This window comes from Lepidochelys olivacea (genome assembly GCF_965140295.1).
Source record: "Lepidochelys olivacea isolate rLepOli2 genome assembly, chromosome: 27".
Lineage (NCBI taxonomy): Eukaryota > Metazoa > Chordata > Testudines > Cheloniidae > Lepidochelys > Lepidochelys olivacea.
Window position 1 is genome coordinate 11,101,026 of NC_140437.1, and position 27,998 is coordinate 11,129,023.

General features: G+C 43.2%; 1 protein-coding gene across 3 annotated transcripts in view; it reads left to right on the forward strand.

Moving 5' to 3' along the window:
• Window positions 1-27,998, forward strand: part of KANSL1 (KAT8 regulatory NSL complex subunit 1) — a 172,300-nt gene that overhangs the window by 108,347 nt on the left and 35,955 nt on the right. For all 3 annotated transcript variants that reach the window (XM_084616028.1, XM_084616030.1, XM_084616029.1), the window contains one exon: window positions 15,772-15,913. In XM_084616028.1, the coding sequence (XP_084472154.1) occupies window positions 15,772-15,913 (142 nt within the window). The remainder of the gene's footprint in view (window positions 1-15,771; window positions 15,914-27,998) is intronic.

Here is a 27,998-nt window from a genome sequence, read left to right on the forward strand (position 1 = left end):
TTTGTGGGAAGAGGGAGGTGGTGCACAGTCAGAAATGGAGGGATCCTTTTGAGACTCCAGGGAATCTCTTCCTTACTAGTACTTCACGTATCAAATTTCTTTGTCCTGTCTTGGAAATTGGAGAACAGTTCTGTTTATCCATGAAGTCTCTTTGAAATTTTTTAGGGTAAAACTGGGTTTTTGACTTCATACATCTCTGCCTTGGGTAATCTGAGCTAAGTATGTGTTAAGGTTCTGTTCTCTTGTTCCTTCTCTCCACTTGAACAAATTCTTTAGAGGAGCCTGGAGGGGCTTTCAATAGATAATTTTCTCACCAGGTAAGTTTAGGGGGTACTCTGTGCACATATCCTAAATGAAGCATGGACAAGGTATCGTGAGGGACCCGTAACACATGCTTGTGATTGGGGTGTCTTGATATGAGACAAAGTTGTGCTTTGGGTGGTGTAGGCTGTTTCGGTTGCTTGTCCAAAAGAGGGTTTTGCCCTGGGCTGGATTCTGTCATTGTTACTCCAAAATATCACAGAAGTAAAAGCTGCTCTGTGAGGAACAGTTTTAATAAAGTGAAAATGCCATTGTTTGGAGAGGGAAGGAATGAATTTGCTTTGAAGAATCTGCTTCCAGTGTGTTGTCACACAGGTAATGCTTGATTTTCACATAAGAAATATGGGTAATATTTAACTATTAACTAGTCTTAAAATATCACTTTTCTCCTCCCTCCCCAATGGTTTATTATTCATGAAAGACTAACACCATTTATACAAGCCAGACGTAGCACAAGTTGCTGTTATGTAATTCCCTGCTCCTCCTATCCTCTGAGAGTGCCCCTGAATCCTGATCAGAAACGGCCGCTGTGTTCCAACCCTCGTGACTAAGGGGCCAAAAGTGATGAATGTAGCAAGAAAAGCATCTAGCAAGGTGTATCTTTAAAATAAGAAAACCCACCCCTGCCCCAAAACTAAGCTTGCACTTTCTTCCAGCTCCTGTGTGTGTAAATTATACCATAAGAGACTCCTTTTATACTTATTGATTAGTGGGTCTTATTGGCTCTAGGGAAATCTTGCTTGCCCCATCTTACATATCCCCTCTGAGTGTGGCCCTTAGCATATAAATGGTTACTATCTGCTTCTTGCTTGGACTGTATGTAGCCTTCAGCTTCTCATCTAAGGAAAGCACATGGTACATAATAAGTTAGCTGGCTCTTCCCTCCCTTCCCCCAATAACATTACCTATTGGTGGTTCTCTCATTTTTCCCACATGTGTGCGGAATGAATTTTCTTATGTGCACCAATATGGAGGTGATGTGTGAGACATTACCTCCATATTCATGTACATAACAAAATTCATACGGCGGGGGTGGGGCTGAGGGCTTTGGAGTGTGGGAGGGGTCTCAGGGCTGGGGCAGAGGGTTGGGGTGAGGGACGGGGTGGGGGAGTTGGGGTACAGGCTGCCCCGGGGCTATGGTGGGGAGAGGTGCCAGTTCTCTCTCCTCATAGCAGCACCTAGGCTGGGGGTCAGAGGTGCCTCTCCCTGCTGCGGCAGGGCTGGGCTGCGGCTGCCGGGGAGAGGTGTCTCTCCCTACCAGAGCCTGAGTGGTGCTTCATAGGCTGCTGCGCAGCTTAGAAGGAACTATTTTTAGTCAAAGGGATCCCAGCTGGCTCTTTGAGATCAGAACATGAGTGACTTCCAAACGTTATTTCTAGGCTCTTCTCTGTGCTTCCAAATCAAATGGATTTGATTGGCTATACCATTTTTGGCGTGATGAATTCTGAAGGGGGCACCACAGCCACTGCTGCTCCTAAAGATACTTCTATTGGAAGTAACAATATACCAGCAATTTTTAAAAAAGCAAAAGAAAAATGAAATGCAGAGCGTGTACAGTAGTTTGAGTGGAAACATGCCAAGATGCAGTGCTCCAGGTTTTCAGGGGCATGAAGTGATCTTCGCTTCAGACCTGAAGATCTTTAGCATTGCGCACACGGTTCAGTGGCTTACCTGATAGGTTTATAGACTTTCTAGAGGCTGCAGCATTTACAGCTCTGCTCCTTAGTCAGTTTCATAAAAGAATAGCTAAATTTTTTCTTTGTCCAGTGGCTTATATTTAAAGCTAATGGTATAACTCAGAAAACAAAGCCTCACTTTCATCTGGGTTTAAAAGCTCTGAAGAATTGGAGCTGGTTGGTGCATGAGGGAGACCTCCGCAAAAAAACAAAACCAGACAAACCTATGCATGTGTCTTCTCTGCCCTGGTCCCTGCAATGGTTTATAGACTCCAGGCAGAATGCTAGAGGCCTAATCTTGTTCTGAGCCCTCTGACCTCTACTGAGAGTAGAGTTTTCTTTTAGTTTAATCAGTTAACCATACAGCTCTCAAATACTGAGGTTTCTGGATAATTTTCTTCTTGGAATTAATTTCTTGCAGAAGATAATTTTTCATTTGTTTACTAACTTGGGTTATTGTCCTATATTTTGGTCTCCACTGTTTCCATTCTGAACTTCCTGTTTTATATGGCCCACATCATCCTTTGCAGTTGGTCCTAATTTTTGCTAGAGTACTGTTTCGTTCTGCATTAGCTGTTTTAGCACATTTGTAGTTTGAGGCTTGTTCTTGCTGGTTTTACATACAAGGCTTCATTATTTAGAGATTTATAATGAAGACGTGACTGTGGCAAGTTGAACTTAAATCCTACAGCAGGCTGTGTAGCACTGGTTGATGCAGAGAACTGGAAGTTTGTGGGGTGGCCTTTAACTTTAGTTCATATTTTCAAAGTTGACTTCTGTGAAATTGTGTGTGGGTGCTCAGCACCTCTGAAAACCAGGATGCTTACCCAAGTGCCGAAGTTTTCAATATTTAGAATGGAATGAAACAGTTTGTATATCTCTGCTGTTTCATGTTGCCTTCAAATTCAGGAAAACATGAATGAACTCTTAGGTAAAAAAAAGTGTTTTTTTAAATTTAAATGTTTTTCTGAAATAGATGTAGAGCAAATCAGCTTAATATGAATTTAGTAAAACCAGTGCAAAAATCCTGTGTGGGTGCTCTTAATTTGATTTAAGCTGGGTTTGATAAGGAATTAAGATAAAGCACTAGATGAACTGAGGCCATGTGTACATCCAGTTGTACCCCCCTCAGTAAAGCGGTAAAACACTCCTAGTGTAGATTCAGTTATACTGGAATAACTATTTTTATAGAAGAAGGGGAAGAAGCTCTACTGGTGTATCTGTGCCTACTCTAGGGTGACTTGTACTATGGCTATAACTACTGATTTTAAGGAGAGATCACATCCCTAAACAAAATTGTTATGCCACACACAAACTGCATAGCCGCAGCCTGAATTTGTTTTCAAAACAATGCCATCTGTTAAACGAACACAACTTGCACTTTATTCATCTTTGAGTGGTGTCCCTTTTGGTGCTCCGCTGTAGGTGTGTCTGCATCCCTGCATTTCTAATCGGGGATCTTTGGTAGCAGTGTCCTTTCGGCCCATGCATGCGCTCTCCCTCATGTTGTGCCTCAAGTCAAATTAGCGCTGAATGGGGGAACCACCCCTCCGTTCCTTCTCAACCCTTAGAATTTTCTCTTAGCTCCTCTTAGTACCTTTATTCGTTTTTCTTCCTAGTGTTACAGGGTTTCCATTTAGTTTCTTTCCCTGTCCAAAAAAAAATTTTTTTTTTTTTAATTTTATCCCTCTCTCAGCCCCCCTTCCTTGATTGCCCCTAGTCAGGGGCATGCCCACTGTCTGCTCTGAAGCACTTTCGGTGCGCAAACAGCTAGTAAGCCTAAGGACCCTATGGGCACAGGCTCCAAAATAGTGGCACTGCCTGTGAAAGGCAAGAGCACAGACCATACCATCTCTGCGTAGGTGACATAAGCGCAGAAGCCCCCTGTACCAACAACTTCTAAATAACCCTGGTCAGAGCATCCATCTCGAGCAAGATTGCAGTTTCCTCAATACCGACAAGTCAACATCCACAAGCCCTGATGGTACCAATTACCAATGCACTGCAGGAGTTTTTGATGTATTCATGAAGTGGGGTGTCTACAAACCAACATCCAAAAATCAACCTTAACTCCAGTACAGTGCTTGGAGTTTATAGGGACTGGTCTTGACTCACTACAAGCGAGAGCACTCCTCCCGCAACACAGATTTCACAGCCTGACCACTCTGTCAGTTCAGCCCAGCCACAGTCATTGACCAGACATTGCCTCCAGCTTCTTGGGCACATGGCGGCAGGCACGTTTATAATATCTCATGCCAGACTACACATAAGATGCTTACAGGCATGGCTCAGATCTGTCTACAGACCAAATAAAGACAGATTAGACCAGTGGTTCTCAAACTTTTTTGTACTGGTGACCCTTTTCAAATAGCAAGCCTCTGAGTGCGACCCCCCCCCATAAATTAAAAACACTTTTTTATATATTTAACACCATTATAAATGCTGGATGCAAAGCGGGGCTTGGGGTGGTGGCTAACAGCTCACGACCCCCCCCCCCCCCCGGTGTAATAACCTCACTACCCCCTGAGGGGTCCTGGATTAGACAAACCTCTATTGATGCCTTTCAGGGTCATACAGTCCCTGGAGTGGTGGAAAGATCCAACGAATGTCTGTAGAGAGGTCTCGTTCACGCAACCCCCCCCTTCCCCCTCCCGCCCCTGGCAGACATTGCTTCTAACTACAGACACATCCCTAATAGTCTGGGAGCACATCTGAACAACCTCAAGACTCAGGGCAAGTGATCTCTCCTGGAGGCGAGACTCCACATCAACCTCCTCCAACTCCGAGCGGTCAGGAATGCTTGTGCTCACTTTCTCCCACTGAATAGGGACATGCACCTGAAAATCGTGACAGACAACATAGCATGCATATACTACATAAATCACCAAGGGAGTGCCAAGTCATCCTCACTGTGCATGGAAGTGCTAAAGCTATGGAATTGGTGCATTCACCACAATGTTTTGATATCAGTGGCTTATCTACCCAGGAGTACAGAATATTGCAGCAGACAGTCTCAGTCGCAGTTCACACAGCCACACGTGGGAAATTAACTCAGTAGTACTCCATAACGTATTCTATCAATGGGAGACCCCAATGATAGACTTGTTCACTACTTACCTGAATAGGAAATGCCCACTACATTGTTCCAGAGCTGGAGTGGGAAAACACTAATTAGATTACACTCTCTCCTTCTCCCACGGGACAGGGGCCTCCTATGCACCTTTCCACCATTTCCTCTGCTGCTGAAGGTCCTGATAAAAATAAAAAGGAAAAAGTAAATATTATACTGATCGATCCCATCAGGCCGAGACAAAGGTGGTTACTGCAAAAGTGGGCCAGGTTTGGTGCAATTCCAAACAAGTCATCCTAGCTCCCTCCCTGTAGTGTTTGCACTATGTACTAGTCTCAAGAGGACAGGGCTATCCCTCAGTTCGCTCACAATGGGCCTTGTGGCCATAACTGCTTTCCATCAACAGATAGAGGGATACTAGTTTTTTGCCCACTCAACTACAAAGAGCTTCCTCAAGGGCATAGTGATCCTCTTTTTCCCAACCCTAACGTGGGACCTAAATCTAGTTTTTGAAGAGCTTAACTAAACCACCCTTTGAACTTATGGCCACTTGTTTGCTTACATACCTGTTGATGAAGACCGCATTCCTAGTGGCTATTGCCTCGGTAAGGAGAATAGGGGAGATTGTGGCACCAATGGCACACTCCCCTTCACACTATTCTTGAAAGATAAGGTCACTCTTAGGCCACAAAGTTCATCCACAAGGTGTCTTCATCTTTTCACGTAAACCCACTCAGTCATCTCCCCACCTTTTACCCAAAGCCTCACCGTGACACTAGGGAGGCTATACTACATACACTAGACATTAAGAGGTCCTTGGCGTTTTATTTGGACAGGATGAAGGCCTTTAGGAAATCTCCTAAGCTCTTTCTATCCATTGTGGAAAGGTCTAAAGGCGCAGCAGTATTGGCCCAGAGACACTCCACATGGGTCTCAGACTGTATTAACCATTATCATCATGCTTGCAATGTGTTACCTCCATCCGGAATCTGAACACATTCCACGAGATCAGTTTCCACCCCATCACCTTCCTCAAGAAAGTTCCTATCTTGAAAATATGCGCGGCAGTGATGTAGGCATCTGCTCGTACCTTCGTAGAACACTGCGCCATTACTGGAGACTCTCCTTCTAACACTATCTTTGGCTCTACAGTGTTGTCATCCATAACACACTCGACTCTGAAGCCCCAGCCTCCCACTGGGGATACAGCTCAGGGGTCGCCTGTGGTGGAGCACTCATGGGGCACTACTCGAAGAGGAAGTTACCTTGTGCAGTAACGATAGTTCTTCGCGATGTCTCTGTATGGGTGCTCCACAATCTACCCTCTACAGTGGAGCTCTCAATGGAGGCTTTATGGTAGAGAAGGAACTGAGGGTGGTTTGCCTGAGCAGCACTAATTCGCCTCGAGGCACAACGTGAGAGGAAGAGCCCATGATCAGGCTGAACAGACACTGCTACTGCAAGGAGATCTAAGGCTGCTAATTCTGCACACATGCACACTGTTTACAATGAGTACCATAGACTTAAGTTTCTAGGACTGTGACCTTGTCAGTCGAGCTGAGTGTACTGCCAGCTGTGTGCATGCACAGGTGCATGAGGATGCCAGGTAGCTACGTTTCTTGGCCCACTCCTGTCCTGTATTCTGGACTCTTGGTGTTGTGCAACCACGCTTGCTCTGTCTGGTGCTTGTTAAAGGGAAAAGCACATCCTGGAAAGAATCTCTATCCAGATAAGTGTTGTCACTCTGCTTTTAAGGGAACAGGCCCCAAATCTGTACCTACATTTTTAAAATGTTTCAAAACTTCTTCTGGAGTCATAGAATCAAGGTTTCTTTCAAAGCTAACTCTGCAAAACAGTGAGACCCAGCTCCTGTTTCAACTAGGGTGCCTGGTTTTTTGCAGTCACATGACACACATTGCTGTCTCTTGGGTCTGCCCGCTCTCTCTGTTCTAGTGAACAAGGGCGGATTGACGTACACAGGAATCCTGATCTTAGAGGACCTCATCAGTCTTGACAGAGTTCCATGTGTTCCAATTCCTCTGCATCATTTATCATCTCCACCTTCTGCTCTTTTTTAAAATTTAAGCTTAATGGAAAGCTATTGAACAGTCTTGTAAACTGACTTCCTGCTTTGATACTAAAATATGTTCCTGTAGAATGCGATTGCCATTCAATTCTGTATTTAAATGTTTGATATTACACTTGTAGAAGCAGTAATACATGCAGTCTTACAATTAAATGTACAAAACACACGCATACATGAGCATAATAGATGATTAGCAGTTTGCTGTGTTTCAGAGTAGCAGCCATGTTAGTCTGTGTCTGCAGAAAGAAAGGGAGTACTTGTGGCACTTTAGAGACTAACAAATTTATTTGCTGTGGAGGAAGCTGGAATTGCCCACCACAGTGGTCCTTATTGCCTCTGCTCTTCCTAGTGTGCACTGTCTGGTCCACCTTGGCTTTGGTAGAGTTGCTTCTGTAAACACTTCAGAAAGAGATCAGGTAGCCCATCTGTAGTGACACTGATCCTGCCCAGCCATCTGGCTGTCTCGTTTATTGTGGTGTTCTGCTTAATCTGAAACTGCATCAGCAGCTAAAGTAGACAGGACACTTAAAATAATTAGGAGTATTACTTCCTCATATTTAGGAAGCGAGGAAGTTTGATTTAAAAAAAAAAAAAACCTAGCCTTTTTGGAGAACTTTGTCACACTGACTCCACATAACGTTTCCCCTCCCCCTCACAATATTAACTTCCTCAGCTACTCCATAAATTGTGTTGTACAAAGTTTGCTCTTTAGTGCCAGTCAGAGAAATGGAATTGACCATTGAGGAAGACCAGAGAAACTGGGACTTGAAGTTACATAGGTTACTGTTTTTCAAAAAGTTGTTGTACACTAGGAAAGTTACCAGTGTCGGCGACAGGTGTAGTTGAACCAGTGCTGATAAAAGTTTTGCTGTAAATAGCAAGAGGACCAGACTGTTTTCAGTGCCATTTTAGAAAGTGTGATTGAGCCTTCACCTGTGGTGCAAGGTGTCTGGGTGAGATGGCTGTGTGATGTGTACTTTGTGTTCAGCACAGGGATGTGAAAACCTCTTTGTTTTTCCTCTTGATGGAGCAGTGAGATGGAACATGGGTCAGGTTATTTAACTTCTATGTCACAGAAGTATTTACACAAATATAACTTATTTGAAATCCCTTTTTAATACTAGAAACTTTAGGCTCTAGTGAATGAGAACTTTTTCTAAAAGCAGAAAAACAACATAAAGATTCCTAAGCATATTAAGATTAATCATAAATCTAAAAGCTTTCTAGAAACCTCATGGGGAAGGGAATAGATAGTGTCAATAGTGGAGAGAAGTTATGGGGTGTAATCCACTTTTGGATGTTGAGGGCAACGGATTGAACTGTGAAGAAGGCTTGCCTTACTAGCATCTAGAAACTTCTGGAAGGTGGACAGAGCAGAATATTGTGTCCCTACGTGCTGAAGGTGCTATCCAAGAATGCAGAGAGAGGTATGACAAGGAGGTCTTTGCCATTTGCTCAAACAAAAATACAAAAAATTACCCCAGCCCACAGCATCCCAAACTTCTGATGTGTAAATATACAGCAAGCCATTTAAACCTAGATGGGAAAGAAGTAACATACATACTTTAGGACTTACCTTGTGGAAAATTAAAATACTCTGCAATGACCATTGCCCTTATGTATAATTGATTGGAAAACTTTGATTGGCCAGTCTTTTCTCAAGTACACCAGACCGTCGCTAGAACGTGGGATTTGTGATCCATGCGTGGTACCGCGTTAACGCGGGGACCACGTTAACGCGGGGACCACATTAAAATTAATTCCAATTAAAGTAATTAAATTCGGGATCCATGACCGCATTATATGCGAATTCACGCTATATAAACGCACGCTCTAGCGAGGGTCCGGTGTACTTGGAAGATAGTGGACCAGATTCTCTGCCCGCATTAACTTCCCCTTTGCTCCACTTCAGTAGTACAAAGGAAATTTAATGCTGCCATTAGGAGGTAGATAGGAAATCCCTTATTGTAAAGGAGTTCCCTGGTGGCTTACAGCTATGTTACCCTACCAGCCTCTCCTACTGGGGCAAGATAGAGCATAACAGAGCTTGAGAGCAGAGCCAGTGCTCATTGTGATCTTATGGTGCTGGGATGGCAGAATAGTCTCTAGGGGACTGTTCCAGCCAGTGTAGTCAGAATAGTCCTATGACTGCTCTGATGTACGTCATAGACTCGTTAGACCTTTGGCCAGCCTTATCATTGGGCCACCTTTGCATCCTTCTCTGACTCCAGGGCTATGGGGTGTGTGTGTTTTGAGTGCAGCTGAGGATCAAGTTCTTTCTGTTTGTGTTGGATCTAGCTACCATTAGTGTCGAATTTGCACAGAGTATGAGGCCAACTTTGACCAAACATAGCATGCATTTTACACAATGAGGGACACCAGGGAGAATGACTAAATTTACAAAAGCAATTTAATGTGGTTTCCAAGGAACGTGACAGATTACAAGCCGCTGACACTGTTAGTCTGTGGAAATCTGTCTTGATTTTCTTTAACGAAGAAGAGCTGGAACCACATAAAGACACAATCAAAAAAATGATTTGGAGAAACTATGTAGTTCTTTGATGGCTTACCAGCTTAATTTTGTTCCAAGTCAATCGTGGGTCAAGCTCAGAACAAGAAGACAGTAGGAGGCTGAACTGTGGCTGCTGGAAGGTTATCCTAAATTTCTCTTTCTGTTCTAGTATTTAAAATTGGAGGTTCAGGTCTCCTCACACAAACCTCTGCAGGAGGTGGTCATAGCTTGTTATAGCAAAATAGTGTAAAACTGCAGAAGTAAAATCATAGAAAACACAGGACATTTGAATTCAGAATTTTATCAGTTTCTCAAGACCAGCACTGCTGCCCAACAGGTTCAACATTAGATCTGTATTTTCATGATATGTTTCATTGGTTTATTTGAAACTTGTAATAGGCTTGGTGCTGAAAAGGTAAGTATGTTGGTAGCTTGCAGTCAATTGTGATCTGTTCATTCTTGACAGAATGTGCCTTTTATATTTGAATAACTACTACACTTGCATAGTATATATATCTTCTTCTATTTCACAATCTTTTTGGGGTTTTCACTTTTTTTTTTTTTTTTGCAGAGGGTTTTTCATGAGGTTTAGCATAGGTTGGGATAGGCAAAAAGCTCATCTGTGCTGCAGCTCTCCCCTCCCACCTTACCCATCAGCATCATAGCTCAAATCTGAACTGTTATTTGTGAACATTTGGAAAATTATCTGGACAGCAGTCTAGTCTCCAACCATAGAGGGGTGGATAGGAAGGGGTCCTGAATCCATAACCTTGCTCGAGGTGAGTAAAGGGAAAGAGAAATATGGATATGTCTATCCAACTCCCCCTCGTCAAAAAGCTGGCTTTTATAATTTTTCTCATCGTTTGACTGTTACTCTGTGTAGGGGAAACACTGTAATAAGAGGAAAGAAGTGCCTTGCAATTGTGCTACAATTGGGAGGTCCACATGTGGCAAGGACTGTGCTATGGAACATGCAGAGACTACTTGTCTCTGTCACCATTTCTGCTGCATTTACTTTAATGTTCTTGCCGTGGAGAGGTGGATTTGGTGTTTACCCACCAGAATCAATGTGCTTATGTATTACTGTGGTTTCTGTTGTGCAAGGTTTGGCATATTGGGTATTAAAGCATAGCTTTCCTTCCTTGATTCTTTATTTTCTTCAAGTGATGGTCCCTGTTATATTCCTCAGGGTATGCATGCGCACCATGCACCCAGAGTCTGAGAACTTGAAAAGTTGTCTGTTGGTATGCGCATGTACCGTGACTCACCTCATACATCTGTCCGGAGCGATAAGGGTCTGGGCAGACCGACTGAGTCTCCTGTTCCGTCTCATTGGTGCATGGTTCAGATCAGAACTTTGTCCTCATCTCTGATGCACTTTTGAAAGTAAGGATAGTTGTACATAGTTTACCAGTTTTATAGTAGTTTTATTGTAGCTTTTATTAGTCACACTTTTTAATACTTAGTTTAGATAGACTTTGGAGGTTTTTGACCACACGCACGAATACTCTGGGCTTCAAGCTCTGTGACTTCTGCCTGCCTGCCTTTTTGGTCAGCAACCACCACCAGTGCTGCCTCTACTGGGGGAAGCTCACATCGTGTCCAGGTGCACCCAAGAAAGTTGGGCTCTTTGCCTCCAGAAGCACCTCCATGGAGCTCGCCATGAGATCCCACTCAGACCCAGGCTGAGGGAATACTTGCCCTTACCCAGTACGTTGGTCTGACTCAGCAAGGAGCATGCCTACTGCTACCATGTACAAATCCAGTGCCAGTGGTACCACCTCTGTGGACCCCAGGGAAGTAAGGAAGCACACCCATAAGCATGGAACTGAGTCTTTCTCCAAATCAAAAAAGGTGGATGCTCCTTCCTTGAGTTCGAGCCATGGGGATGGAGCACATGCTAAGTTCCACCAACCTCCAACCCCCCCCCCCCCCCCAAAAAAAAAAGAAGACCTGTAAGCAATAGAATCCTGCGGTTTCAAGCTCCAATAAATCGATGCTGCCATTACCGGCACCCCACAAGACGTGGGATCTTCCTGTTCTGGGAAATATCACAGCGCCGTCACTGATACCTGGAAAAGAGTATGTGCCTCCTACACTGGGGAGATTGGGGAAAAGAGAGCATGCCCCCTACACCGGGGAGATCTGGAACAGTGGCTGTTCCTCAGAATGTGTTTGCCTTGCTGGACCCGGAGTTACTCCCTCCGGCAGGTCCCTTGACTTCTAGAGAGATCATCTCTCCACCATGGGATATGCCTTTTGGTACGGGACCCCTTGCTCTCCCCACAGATACTCTGCACTCTTCTACAGGCTCCAATGGGGCAGCCACTGGAACCAGAGTCCATCTTCTCTCCCGATGAATTGGAACTGTCTAGGTCGTACCATTTCTCTGCTCTTTCATGGAGACAGTCCCATCCATGGCAGCATCTACCACCTCAACCACTACTTGGAGCCATTGGTACCCCTATGGTATGCCTCCCCCCCCCCCCCCCACAATCTCCCTTGGACCTGGCCTGTTGGCCATAGTGGGGACCCTGGTCACCCCACACCCCCCTTCCCCAGAACCTACATGGTCTGTGAGGGAACCTTCGCCTATATTCCCTCTTCCAGGATCCTTCTGGCAGGCATTCGGCTCTGCAGGGCATTCATCTCTGGAAGAAGCGGTGACTACAGCATCCCCTTGCCCATTGGATGATTTTAGACAATTTCAGAAATTATTGTGCAGAGTCGCAGAGGAACTCTAAATTCCCCTGGAAAAAAATTCAAGACCCTCAACACAAGCTGCTAGATATCCTCCACACCTCAGAACCAGTGAGAATTGTGTTATGTGCATGACTACCTTTAAAGGAACTGAAAAGTGCTACTACATCCCTGCCAAAGGTTCCAAATTCCTTTTTTCTCACTGTCCCCCAAATTCTCTAGAAGTCCAGGCTGCAACTGAACGGGGAAAGAGGGCAAGTGTCTGGAACTTTTGGGATGCAAGGTATTTCTACGTCTAGCCTACAACTCACAAGCATTACTAGCCAAAAATGATTTTCTGAATTACAGTAAATTCGAGGAACTTACTGATAGCCTGCCACAACTTGAATGAGCTCGTTTTGAGGCACTTATTGAGAAAAGGAAGCTGGTGGCCAGAATGCCCCTCCAGTTGGCAGTGGATGCAGCAGATACCTCCTCCAGGGCGATGGCTAAAGCCATAGTCGTGTGTAGGGAGTCTTGGCTCCATTCTTTGGCTTTCCTAGGGGGGTACAGAATGCTATTGATGACATCCCTTTTGACAAATCCTGTCTTTTAACCTGAAGACTGATGAATTGCTGCATACGCTCAAGGATTCCCGGGACAATATTCACTCTCTGGGTACCTACACTCCTGCCCCAAAGCAAAAATTCCACCACCAACCACCCACTCACTCAGTGGTATAGGTCTTCTCAAGTTAATTGACACCTTACAAACCTCTTAGGAAACATCAAAAAACACAGATGTCTCACCTCCCAGGGTCCCACTTGCAGGCTGTGACATCACAGCTGCAATCTCCAGCAGTGAGATATTTCTGATGTGAGCCTGAGAGCCACCATCTACTATGCCTACCACCTTGTGATCCCCCCGACTCTCTTCAGAGATTGTTTAGCTCTCTGTTCCTGAGGTTGGAGTGCAATAACAACGGTCAGGTGAATGTTGAATGTCATCCACCATGGCTGTATGATCCAGTTTATCACACTACTTCCTCCAAGACCCCTGTCCCTCTTCAGGGAGCACATTCATGACCACATTCTCACCTAAGAGGTGAACTCCTTGTTAGAATGGGGAGTGATAGAACGCATTCTCCGCAGAATATCAGGGATCAGGGTTCTATCCACTTCCTGATATCTAGGAAGAAAGGCAGGTAGAAACCAGTCCTCAGTCTCCTGCATTTCAGTTGCTTCATCCACAAGTTCAAGATTGATATGGTCATGCTGGCAGCAATAATCCCATCCTTGGAGAAAGGCATGCAGTTTACTGCTCTAGATATGAAGGACGTTTACTTTTACATCAATATCCATCCGGCCAACAGACGTTTCCTGAGCACCCACCATTTCCAGTGCAGAGTGCTCCCCTTCGGGATAGTCACTGCTCCCCATAGTCTTCACCAAAGTTAATTCCATCACAGTGGCCTATTTCAGACTTTATGGTGTCCTTGTGTTTCTGTATATTGACCGTTGGTTCCTAGCCGTGAGGTCCAGGCAAGAAGCCCACAAGTCAACCTCCATGCTACTCAATCTTCTTTCTTCCTTTGGAGTCAGCGTCAACCTCGAAAAATCGATCCTAGACCCTATGTACTCTCTGGATTTCATAGGGGCTACCATAAGTTTGGTCATAGCACGAGCTTACTTAACCTGCGAACAGTTCTGGAGATTAATGGCGACATAACTCGCTTCATGAACAATTCCCTCTGTACTAGCCAGGACTTGCCTGTCCCTCCTCGGCCACATGGCTTTGTGTACCTACGGGACCCCCTTCGCATGACTCCAACTTTGTTGCTTCCAGATGTGGCTCCAGTCTGTTTACTTACCATACTGTCATTCCAAGGCTTCCATGCTGATGATCCCCATCAAGATGCTATTATCTCTTCAATGGTGGACAGACCCACATCGCGTTTGTGTGAGAGTTCCCTTTCTTTCCTCTTCCCAGACAAGATAATTATCACTGACGCATCCTTGGGGAGCTCACCTCCATGACCATGTGGCTCAAGGAGCAAGGACTCCTGGAGAATCCAGTATGCACTTAAACATCCTGGAGCAGTGAGACCAGCATGCCAAGCCTTCCTTCCCTTCATCTGTTCCCATCATGTCAGACACCCCACCGCTGTTTTTATATCAACACAGGGAGGGACAAGATCATCCATGCTATGCGCAGAGGCAGTCAATATCTGGAATTGGTGCGTCAACCACCGGATCCTCTTGTCCGCAGCCAATCTTCCAGGGACGCAGAATGTACTCACGGACTTACTCAGCAGACATTTTGCGATGGATCACTGGTGGGAACGTCACAATTTGGTAGTACGCAACAACTTCACTAAGTTGGGGGACTCTGGTCAGAGTCCTGTTTGCTTCACAGGTAAACAGCAAATAGGGACCATCTCTGGGAGGAGGAGGCTACTTATCTCGAAGAACCTCCTGTTCTTAGGTGTGTGGTCCCTATCTGGTTCCACTTCCCTCTGCTACAGATCTGCCAGATTCGCAGTGGAGAAGGAACTGGAGACGTGGTCAGTCTGCCCTACCCTTTATTGCCTCTGATGGAAGCACAAGGCAAGCCAGAGCGCATGTGTGGACCAATGGATACTACTTCAGAAATTCTCAAACTCCAGGCACATAGTGCGCATGCATAGCCCCTCCGTGGAATACAAATAGGGAACACACAAATCAAAGAACCTTCAGTTACAGGTAAGTAGCTTCCTCTTCTGTCTTGTGTATATAGTGGTGACAGAGTAATAGTTTTGTTTTGTGAATTAATTAATTAATTATAAAATACTGTGGTGGATTACACAGTCTAGTAGAAAGAAGTGCATGCCCTTCCAGTACTGTATTATGTTCATTTCAGGGATAGTGGAGTTAGGGAAAGGGCAAACGGGTTTGGTGTGCTTTGACTCGCTGTATGGCACCTCTAAATCAGCTTGTGTTGGATGTAACCAAAAGGTGTTGCCATCTAATTGTTCTGTGGTTTAAGTGAAATACGATTAGCTTCACTTCAGTATGTAACGGTTAGATATCCATATCATGCTTGAAGGTTTGAATGAGTGGTGTGGAATTATAAGAACACAGAGCATCACCTCTAATCTGGATTTTTTTTTGTACTCGTTAAAGTACGAAACTTAACAGTATAGTCCCCTTTTTTCCTTACAGGTCAGGAAGCCCTGAAGCATATTTTAGAAACATCAGACATGAACAATGTAATCTATCATAGTAGGAGGTCTCTGCAATTCTGCAGTAGATTAACATTGTGTTTGAGAGAAGGGTATTCATGCCATTTTAGTATTAAGCTTTTGATGCGTCTGCTCTGAGTCACCCAACAAAGCTTTGTCAATGTGTGTTTGGAGTTGTGTTCAAAAGTATTTGTTTCCCTCTTTCAGGAGGAGACGGTCAGAATGGAGATGGGCAGCAGACAGAGCAGCTATAGTCAGTCGCTGGAACTGGCTCCAAGCTCACGTCTCAGACCTGGAATACCGAATCCGACAACAAACAGATATTTACAAGCAGATTCGTGCTAATAAGGTAAAGAATGGAGGGATTTGGGGATGCTTGTGTTTTTGTCAATGGCTGTTTGCTTTCAGAGAGAGCGGGGTGTGCATGCATATTACGTATTGTTCTGGATGTTGAGGCTTAATATGTCTGCTGCCACTAGGCATATTGCACAAATGTGGTTAGTTCTAAAATTAATTTGAACATGTGTCAGGAACAATTCTTTCATCTGGGGGTGACAAAGAGCATAAAGATGGCTGCATCATTAAAGCCAGTGATTATAACGGTTTAACAGGGCTGGTGCTGAGAGTTGTTACCTTCCCAGCCAGTGTGTGAAAGCTGTTATAGTGAGTTCTTGTGGGAGTAGTTGAGGGTGAGTGTAAAGACCAGCAGAGCAAGAGAAGTCTGGGGAAGAAGAAACTGATCTGTACTTAATGCCCAAAAGGATGTGACTTTTTTAGACTCTTATCGGATGACACAAACTTTTAAAGTACCATAGCATCAATATATGGGGCTTTGGAAATTGGGGAAGATTCCACCGGGGGAAGCCAGCAGAAATGTGTAGCATTTCAAGGGGTTGAAGAGGCAAAAAAGAAGAGAGAGATTCTTACATAATTGTTGAAAGAGGAGATAACAGGGAAGAAGAGACTCTAATAAGAAAATACTACAATTGGGATATTTCAGGTCTAAGTGCAGCTGCTTTTATTTGGAAACAGACTGACATAAGTTTGCTTCCTGTGGGTTATAGTGTCATACTTGACTTTTATACAAAACTTCCACTGTGCTTTTACATAGGCTCTAGTGGTCTGTGTGAAATGTAACTTTAGAGGCAAACTAGGAGCCATGTTCATGGAAAATTTAAACTTGAAAGCAGGAAGTAAATGGGAGAGATGGAGGATTTGTCATCCCATTCCAGACATCTGCCCTAGAGAAGAGCAGGCTGTGTGTTTTGCATGATCGGAGTGGAGCTAATATTCTTTACACTGTGCAGACCAGCATAAGTGTCTGTGGCAGTGCAGCTTTTCCTATTTTCCTTGAGATAGCATTTCCATAGGGCTTCCACTTCCTCAATTTCATCTCCCCCCCCCCCCCAAAAAAAATTGGGAGCTAATTTTAGTACTCCTGGAAAATAAATGAGACTCTAGGTTCGGACTTCAAGTGCTGAGTGAATTTTCCACCTTCCAGTTCTGCCCAAAACCTATGCAGTTCTGTCCAGTAGTCCGGTCCAGGGCCTCTTGTCAGTTCTACTATTACTTCTGATCTGTAGCATTTCCTCTTCTTCCAACCCAAAACCCACATCCACCTCTGCTGGTGCACCTCAGACCCTAATGTACGATGTACCCATAGATATTCCAGCCCTGGGCTTTTCCTGAATGTTGATCAGTAGTTCCAAGTGAGTTGAAGTCTCTTTTTTTTCCCTGTGTGTGTGGACATTCATACCCATTCACATGCAAACCCAGGTCTCTAGATTGGGAAACCCCAGTATGAGCGTCAGTGTGTTACTTGCTGCGTTGGAGTTATTCTTTCAGTCATCATAATGTGGGTTGCTGCTTGTGTGGGCATCCATTTATACATTTGACAAACAGCAGGTTAAATGGAGGCAGCCAGTCAGGCCTGGTGGTCTGATGATGACTTGTTCTGTTCAGGCCCTAGGTTCTCTGTGCATCAAGGGCAAGGGTTACTGGAGTGGCAACATACTTTGCCCCTGGCCAAGGGAGCCACCTAATGTTATTACTAGTTAGAGTGCCATTTAGTGGGTCTGACACAAACTACATCCATCTCTTATCCTTCTGGTTGCAATCACATGGTGTTCCAAGGACTAGCGGGTGAGGGGGACATATATATGGGAGGTGCATTTAAACAGCTGCTATAATTGTGTAGACTAGAATCAAGTGCCTTTCCTGCTCCAAGTATTGCAGTGTTTAACAGAAGTGAGCTGTAGCTCACGAAAGCTTATGCTCAAATAAATTTAGTGCAGAGACTCTAGATGTGGTAACCATTCTGTACTAAGTGACAGCTTACCCACAGCCTGGCATGTCTAGGGTGATGTAAATCAAAAGGATTTGTCACCAATTTTAATCATGATTTTTAGATCAACAAGCAGGAAATCTTCCTCATCGATTTTAATCGTATTATGCTAAGCATAAGTATTTAGTTATTTTCCAAAAGAAGATTTGATTCTGATTGGTTGGTAACCATTCAGACAGGTTAATTTGCAGCTAAATATAGCGTTCACACTAAATGTGGTATTTCTTTTGTGCTAACCAGGATGGGGGGAGAGAAATGGCGGTGGAGTGGAAGGATATGTATTTACAAATATTTATTAGCAATTCTAGAACTTAACTTTTATTTAGATTCTTAATTTTTACATTTTTTATGTTAGACGGTTACATTTCTTATTGTGTCAAACTGTATTTGGATGGATATTCAAATTCAATTAAATATGCAAAAGCAGCATTTTAGAATGTTTTATTAAGTAAAGCACACTCAAATGTTCAGGATACACAAGGAAAAAAGTTGATCTGAAAGTTTGTCAAAAGATGTTTTACATATAAAATTGATTCCTTAAACAAGGGGTTGTATATCTGTGGTTAGTGAATTGAACTGGTTCTTGTTTTCTCTCATCTCTCTTATTCAGAGATTGGAAGGGGAAAATAAGCTTTCCTTCCTTTTCAGCTTTGTGGTTAGTTTATTCAAAGTTAAGAAGTCACTGGACCGAACTAGTTGAATAAACTGAAACGAAGAACATGTTCTCTCTCTACCTGCAGAAGAGGCTACTGCTGTCAAAAACTAGTTTAGTACTTCAGTATGCTATGGTTCCAAGTGCTTAGCCAGTGACTTCCATCAATTCAGTGATTTGAGTTTCTTAAAATCTTGGCAGCAAACGTACTGCTTTATATTATTTTAAATTATTTTACTAGATTATAGTAAGCGTAGGCCTTAACATAGGTTGTCATAACGTCAAATGTAATTTTAAATAGTTGTGTTAAAAATTAAACCTATAATTTATAAAAATACAAACTATATTTAATTTTAATCAAAAAGTATTTAAAAATGGATTTATTTTTAAATGCATTTTTATCTATACTTGCCAGAACTTGTCCCGTCCCTGTCATCCCCCATTCTTCTCCCCTCTCCTCTCACTTGCAGGAGCTACTGGGATGGAAATTTTGATTAGTCATACAGTGCTACTTGGAAGTTGATAAAGAGGAGAGCTGGGGAAGACCCTTCAGGCAGGGCCCAGAGTCAGCTCTGTGGCAGAAATGCCAACACTTCCCCCTTCTCAATAGCTGGCAGTAGCAAGGAGGCTGGGTTTTCTTGTTAGGACATTTGCTCCTGGACTATGTCAGTATGCCCCTGCCCTGTGTCTTTAAAAAAAAAAAAAAAAAATTTGCCTCTAGGTGGTAGGGGTTTAGTTCTCTAGCATATGTTTGGTAAATTTTTCAAGCCCATGGAATTAGGGAAAAGTGCTTAGTAAGAGTGTGCTTAGTAAGAGTATGCCTCTAAATGATCTCATTCAAATGTCAAATGAGGAAAATGAGTAGTAATCATATCAAAATGCTCTACAAAGTAGGGTAATTATCATTTCCATTTTATGCATGGGGAAACTGAGGCACAGAGATGCAGTGACTCTTCCCCCTAAAGGGACACAATGAATCAGCGTAGAGCTGGCAGTAGATCTCCTGACCCTGTGTCCTGTTCCCTTTATCATGCTGATTTGGGACTGTGAAAGATACTGAGCCTTTCACCGCTAGGACAGTGGCTCTAATTTAAATCTGAACTGAATTGTGAAGTTGTCACAATTACTTCTGTTCATTCTGTGCAACTTTGCGGTTTCAGTCCGTTTTCCAGTGGATGAACATGTGTCATGTCACAGACCATCACAACTGGGAACCTTGATGGCAGTCCCAGCAAAGATGCATCGGAAGCTAAACTCCCTTCTCAACCATGGAGATGAACTCTCCAGGTCACAGCTATAATATATCGGTGGGTGGGAGGAGGAGGTAGCTTCTGCATGCACTGCTACTTTCTATACTCATACTCCTGAGGGAATTCTGTGTCGTCCTCCCCCCCACACACACCCCCAAAAATTCCGTGGGGTGGTCTGGATGCGGGGGTGTGTGTGGGTGCAAGATACTTCCAGATGCAGGGAGTGTGAGACTCATCAGGAGGGGTGGGCATTCAGCTCAGTGGGGCGGCGGGGGTGCAGATGCATAGGAGTTGGGTGGATGGGGAGCAGCTCCCCATAGTGACCATTCCCTACATGTCTGAGGAGTGATGGGGGCAAAAAGCAGGGAGGGGGGAGGTTGCGGGGCTTCCTGCAGACAGGGGAGGCTTCTGGGGGTGGGTCTGACCTGGTCCTGGCCGCTTCTTCAGAGAGAGAGCAAGGCCTGTCCCACCCAGCCAAGAGTAGTAGCTGAGCCCAGGGCAGGGTAGAAGCCACCAGCCAGGGTGTCCCCAGCCCCCTCCCCTTCCCCCGGTGATTTACTTCTCCGCCGGCTGCTCCGGGGACCCAAAATGACACACCCGTGCTGCTGGGGAGGGCACATCACCATCTTGCAGCTTAGTCTTGCTTCCGCCTCAGTCATTTTTCTGCAGGGAAGTAAAGAAATCTGCGGGGGACATGAATTCTGCATGTGTGCAGTGGTACAGAATTCCCCCAGGAATAACTTGTTCTCTGGGTAAATGGAGGATGTGAAATGAGAAGGAAATGGGATGTGCCTATGAAGTAATTTACTGAAGAGGTGCTCTGTCGTCAGGTCCTCTTCTCTCTCCTCTTGTACTAAGTGCTGCAGGTGCAGTAATTCAGTAGGATCCCTGGTGAGCCAACATTGAGCAATTTGTCAGTTTTTGTTCTAGAGGCTCCCAGTGCTTAGGACTAGCACAGACTGTGCCTGGTCTCTTGTCCACAGAGAACATGAGTTGGAGCTACTTACGCTTGTGATACAGGAAACTTTTCATTAGGAATAGCTGCAATCTCTGTATCAGAGAGAGATTTTCTGGCCAGCAGTGGCTAATATACCCTCTTGAATTTGACCAATTTTAGTATCTTTTTCTGCTCTAAAGGGAAGGAAACCATAGCCCAGGCCCTGTTGAATACCATCCACCTGTTGGCATGTTAATAGTCTGTTCTGCAGAAACTTAAGTTTTGCCCATGACTCAAACTTGGCTTATTTCAAAAATGGCGATTTCTAATGTTTTTGTAACACCCCTGTTGTGTGTTCAGAACCACAATACGTATTGTTTTTAACGAGAATGATTGGTTAGAGCATGGGACTAGGGCACCAGATTGAGTACTCACTGTCTCATCAGTGACTTGCTGTGTGATCTTGAGCAAGTAACTTCAGCTCCAGTCTCACCCTAGTGCAAAAGCCCTAGCCTCTGTGCTTTGTTCTGGGGAGCTACTCAGGGCTTGGAGAAGGAATATCTTTCCAGGATGCTCCCAGATTTCTGTAGCCACCACTCTTGTGTCTGTTGTCTCCAGTAATATTCAGAGAGCTCCCACAGACAAAACTGTGGAAAAAAAAGCAACCCAATGAGTTTTTGGATTTTATTGGGTTTCCCTGTCTTTTTTTTTTTTTTTTCCCTTCCCCCCCTCACCTCCCTTAGCTGTCTGTCTTTTGGAAGTATTTACATGAAAATGTCATGTATGGAGGTTTTTAGAGCCTGGTGTTTCTAGTATAAGCTTGAACCTGTGAATGAAAAACTTAATTCTTCTGAAAGTCCAAAGGAAACACTGATTCTTGTCCCTTTTGAGGGAATGGGTGCTTGTCTACACTAGGCTTTTGGTCCTGATGTACATCAGTAGTGCAAATCCCTAGTGTAGATATGCTGTATTGGTGGAAATCCTTTTAAAACACTGCTTGAGTATGTAGGAATTTGCTGCATAGCGCTATCTCCATATTTAAAACAGCCCAAATCTTTATGGAACTGTCTCTAGAAATCTAGATGGATCTAGTGCAGTGGTTCTCAGCCCAGTCAGCATACAGCTGCAACCCATATGACTTCCTTAGGCCCATACGGGGGTGGGTGGGGGTGTGTGTGTGTGTTGTTTATAATATAGTGTGTGGATTGCGACCCACAATGGTAAATAGCTTGAGAACTGCTGATCTACTGGATGCAGTCCTAAGTGATTAAAGCGAAGAGCATGGCTAGTGGGTGGAATCAACTATCATTGGCTGTTACCCACTCCCCCCTGTAAGTTAAATTTCTGCAAGATGGGCAGCTAATCTAATATGGTTCTATATATAAAGCTGGCTAGCTTATCTCTTCGACTTAAAGAATGTTGAGCTCTTAAGATTTTCTTTTCAGTGAAAAGAAAAGGAGTACTTGTGGCACCTTAGAGACTAACCAATTTATTAGAGCATAAGCTTTCGTGAGCTACAGTGAGAAATCATCTCCCAGTATTGTGTCCAAGTTGAAGATTCCATCTGAGAATGCAAACTGTGACTAAATCTTTTGTCATTTGTTCACACAACAAAAGAACTTCTTAGGTGAAACCATCCTAAATTTGTGTGGGTGTAAAAGGTACCAGTCAAAATAATACAATTCAGTCAAAAATTCTGCAACTGCCATCAGGCTCTACATAGCTGATTGCAGGGGTGTGGGGGGAAGAGGAGAACATAGCAAGCATTTTACACGCTGAGAGACTTCAGAAAAAGAGAGCCCAAGATTACAAAAACAATTGAAGACTATTTCAGATGGACTTGATAGATTACAAGCAGCTCACACTATCGTCATGGTATCTGGGGATCTGGAACCACACAAGGACAAAATTGAACAATGGTTCCGAGCAGCAGTAGAATCTTTTGGTTACTTAGCCAACATAATTTGATTCCATATTGATCATAAGTTGAGCCTAGAACAAGAATGAGGCTTAAAATATGGTTGCTGCAGAAGGAGTCCTGAATTCCTTTTTTTACTCTTGCATTTAAAATTGTACTTCCAGATTTCTATTCCAAATCTAAATTTTTAAAGAAAACTGCAGAATTTTGTTGTCTCAAAATAGGGCAGAATTGTGAAGTAAATAGTGGAAGACGGAGCAGTTAAATTCAGAATATCAATTTTTACAAGATTTGTAGTGCTGTCAAGCCAGCCCAGCATCAGTCTGGTCTGTTTTCACCATATTTGGATGGTTGAATTGAAACTTCGTAGTAAGCTGTATGCTGGGGGCAAAAAAAAACAACATTAAGTCTATATGTATTTATGGGGAAGTTTAAAGGCTTGTAGGCCTAGCTAGTAGCAAACTTGTGTTAACCAAGTTGAGATTTTCTCCAGACACTTCACTTAAAGGCACACTGGTTTAGATAAAACAAAAAACAAGTTTATTAACTACAAAAGAGAGATTTTAAGTGATTACATAAGTGATAGTAAACAGATCAAAGCAGATTACCTAGTAAATAAACAAAACCACAAACTAAGCCTAAAACACTAGAAAGATCGGATATGAATTAGCAGTTCCTCACCCTGGCTGATGGTACAAGCAGTCCACCAGGTTTCCATACACAGGCTAGAAATCGCTTTAGCCCAGGACCAGCACTTCCCTCAGTTCAGTCTTTGTTGTTCCTCAGGTGTTTTCAGTAGTTCTCTGTGTGGGCAGTGAGGCCCCTCAGTGATGTCACACCCTGCCTTATATAGCTTTACCATATACCGGGAACCCTTTGTTCCAGCCCAGTTTGTGGAAAAATACAGGTAGCCAAAATGGAGTTCAGTATCATGTGGTCTGGGCACATGGCTTTGCTGAGTCATAGCAGCCATTACAGGCTGGCTGAATTGTTTACAGGAAGGCTGTTGATTAATCACAGTTAACTCTCACAATCAACTCAAATTAATTGCGATTAATCACACTGTTAAACAATAGAATACCAAGTGAAATTTATTAAATATTTTTGGATGTTTTCCTACATTTTCAAATACACTGATTTCTATTACAACACAGAATATTAAGTGTACAGTGCTCACTTTATATTTTTATTTTTGATTACTAATATTTGCACTGTAGAAATGATAAAATAGTATTTTTCAATTCACCTCATACAAGTACTGTAGTGCAGTCTCTTTATCACAAAAGTGTAATTTACAATTGTAGATTTTTTTTGTTACATAATTGCACTCAAAAACAAAACAATGTAAAACTTCTAAAGCCTACAAGTCCACTTAGTCCTACTTCTCATTCAGCCAATCACTAAGACAGACAAATTTGTTCACAGTTATGGGAGATACTGCTGCCTGCTTCTTATTTACAATGTCACCTGAAAGTGAGAACAGGCTTTCGCATGGCACTTTTGTAGCTAGCATTGCAAGGTATTTACGTGCCAGATATGCTAAACATTTGTATGCCCCTTCATACTTTGGCCACCGTTCCAGAGGACAGGCTTCCATGCTGATGATGCTCATTTTTTAAAAAAAAAAAAGTGTTAATTAAATTTGTGACTGAACTCCTTGGGGGAGAATTGTGTGTCTCCTCTTCTCTTTTACCCGCATTCTGCCTTATATTTCATGTTATAGCCGTCTCGGATGATGACCCAGCACATGTTCATTTTAAGAACACTTTTTCACAGCAGATTTGACAAAACACACAGGAAGTACCAATGTGAGATTTCTAAAAATAGCTACAGCACTCAACCCAAGGTTTAAGAATCTGAAGTGCTGTCCAAAATCTGAGAGTGACAAGGTGTGGAGCATGCTTTCAGAAGTCTTAAAAGAGCAATATTCAGATGCGGAAACTATAGAAAAAGAAAATTAACCATCTGCTGGTGGCATCTGACTCAGGTGATGAAAATGAACATGTGTCGGTCCACTCTGCTTTGGATCGTTATTGAGCAGAACCTGTCATCAGCATGGATGCATGTCCTCTGGAATTGTGGTTGAAGCATGAAGGGACATAAGAATCTTTAGCGCATCTGGCATGTAAATATCTTACAACGTTGGCTACAACTGTGCCAGGCTAAAGCCTGTTCTCACTTTCAGGTGACTTTCAGGTGTAAACAAGAAGTGGGCAGCATTATCACCTGTAAATTGTAACCAAACTTTTGTCTGAGCAATTGGCTGAACAAGAGGTAGGACTGTGTGGACTTGTAGGCTCTAAAATTTTACATTGTTTTATTTTTGAATGCAGTTACTTTTTTGTACATAATTCTATGTTTCTAAGTTCAACTTTCATGATGAAGAGATTGCACTACAGTTCTTGTATTAGGTGAATTGAAAAATACAATTTCTTTTGTTTTTTACACTGCAAATATTTGTAATCAAAAATAAATATTAAGTGAGATGTACACTTTGCATTCTGTGTTGTAATTGAAATCAATATATTTGAAAATGTAGAAAATATCCAAAATATTTAAAAATGGTATCCTATCGTTTAATAGTGTGATTAATTGCACAATTAATTTTTTTTAATCGCTTGACAGCCCTAGTTTACAGTCAGGAGTTCTCAAACTTCATTGCACTGCGACCCCCTTCTAACAACAAAAATTACTACACGACCCCAAGATGGGAGACTGAACCCTGAGCCCAAGGGCTTCAGCCCCAGGCAGTGGGCTTTGGTCTGGGCAGTGGGGCTTGGTCTTCAACTCGGCTTTAGCCCTGAGCCCCAGAAAGTCTGTCAGTCCTGGTGACCCCATTAAAATGGGGTCACAACCTGTGTTCCTTGTAAGCTGTGTGCTTGGGTGGCCATCCAGGAGCGAGTCAAGTGCCACGCAGTGAAGAATATGGGCTGCAGTGTCACATCTTCATTTTGGACATATTGTGTCTGCGTATTATGTTTGGGGGTGTGTGTGTGTGAATGTGCTTAGAAGTAAACTGCATAATGTGTGTGTCTTAATTTCCTAAAGCCTTCTTGGGCATCCCTCCCACTGCTAGGTTTTCCCAGTTGGAGAAAGTGATAACGCTACCCGTGAACATAACTGTTGGCACACAGGCAAATTCTTTTTCAGAAATATTTGCCCCTCCTTGCAACAGTAGTGTACTGGCTCTACTGATAACAGAGTACTCTGCTGGGGTGTGGGGGGGGGGACAGTGAATTTTCTCTCTCTCAAGTTTTCTTATTGTAAGAGATCTCACATGGGGGTAGTAAGGCATAATTTAAGTTTTTTAAGATCTCTGCATGAAAGTATCTGCTTTTACGGGCTTGACTCAAGTGTAAAGAGGTTGAGTAAAACTGCCTCTTGGAAAGCAGGTAGGGGCTGGAGTAATTTTTACCTCTGCGCTCTGTGTTCAAATGGTTTCTCAGTTCAGACACATGGGTTTATTATACTATGTCTATTCTTAGTCTAGTTACTTGGTGCTCATGGTGGTACTGTAACCCCCCACCCCACACACACAGTTATGTGGCCCATTTGGAGTTGCTAATCTGGAAGAAACCTAGGGATTTTGTTATGAATGATGGTTGGAAGGGCGTCATTCTGAAACAGTTATTGGGAGGAGCTTGTTGCTAGAAAAAGTGATTGCCGCAGTTTCCACATCCGCATCTCCTATTAAAGCTTGGCCTAGCTCAGTGGATCAGATTTATATTAGGGTGTGAAGATGGTGACTTCAGTCTCCGTGTGAGGAGCTCAGTCTAAGACTGTGGCTCTTCTGATACAACTCTGCATTCTAGTGCCCCTTTCCCACCCAATATCATCTTGTCCGAGGCTGGCTGATAACTGCAGGCGTAGGAGCACCATGCTTCTGGGAGGTGTCATGTTCTCAGATTGGGTGTACGGATGGGTGCCAGTTAATCCCATAGTTATTAATAAAACCTGCACAGGGAAGAAGTAATCCAACTAACTAGTAAATGTGATGGGGAGCCATCAAATTTCTTGTTTGTAAAGTGCCTGGCATGTTTCTGGGTGCTATTAAAAAAAAAAAAAGTAATTCTAAGTCCCTGTTAGAGCTCACGTGGTTCCCTCTACTTTTCCTGCTTTAAAGAGGAGTTGAACTGTAATGTCAATTAATGATCTAATCCTTACCTATTATTACAAAGAAGAGTAAATCATTGAGGTTTGAAAAAGTAAAATAAAATACCCAACCATCTAAAGGAAGGGTGCCCTTCTGATAGTGTGATAAATTAGATAGGTTTGTGATGAAAGAAATCTAGCCAGTTCCCACAGCCCAATTCAGGATATAGTGCCTGAGAGTGAATGTAAGGTCGGAGTTGGCAATAAATATCCTGTATGGAAGCATAAAAAAACAGGATATACTTTAAAAGTGTTAAATGAAGGTTTTTAAAACATCAAATTTTATTTTAAAATAGTAGGCTTTCTCTCCCCTACATTCCACATGATGAGCTGCATTCTTAAAGCTCTTTTGTATAATAAGATAGAGAAGCTCAGTCTGATGATAACAGTACAATGGCAGGTTCAACTGAGAGGCTATTCAGGTATTGAGAATGAAATGATTGATATTAAAAAAAAAAATTTCAAATCGGTTACTATTAATAAATATCCAAGGTGCTAAAGCACTGCAGTTTTCCTGGAATGCACAGAACAGTTTTGCTCATCCTCCTGTGGTGGTCTTCAGGATGAACTGAAGATTAGTAAAGCCCTTCATAACTCTGACTTTCCCTGACTCCTCACTTTTGCTTTCCCTGAGCAAAACAAAGGGCACACAAATCCATGAGTGCTAGGAGAAGAAAAAGACTTCCTTTGGATTTCCAACACACCATTCACCATTGCCAGTTTTCCTCTACCTGACCTACCTCCCTGCTGCTGGTTCCCAACCTTGGGTGGGTTTGGAACGGGTTACAGAAGGTGATGGGTCACTCTGGGTAGATCAGCGTTTAGGGAGGCTGGAAGAAGCACAGCAGTATTTAATGATTTCTAGAATTCCAGAAGCCAGCATCTCCCCATCCCTTCTCAGCTCAGCACCCTCCTGTGACTCCCAGAAAACCATAGAAATTAATAAATTAACATCCACCCTGGACATTGGATAGTTTTTCTTAGAGGTAATAAGGAAGGAGGGAGATGGAAGAATGGAGCAGACAGAACTGCTAGTGAGAAACCATCTACCCCTATTACTTAAACATACTTATCTCGTTACATGTTTTTTACATACATTAATTACTGGATTATGGGTGGCCACCATGATTTTCTGGAAACTCAGTGGACTGCTGTTCTAGATCTGATTCCCGCAAGCCATG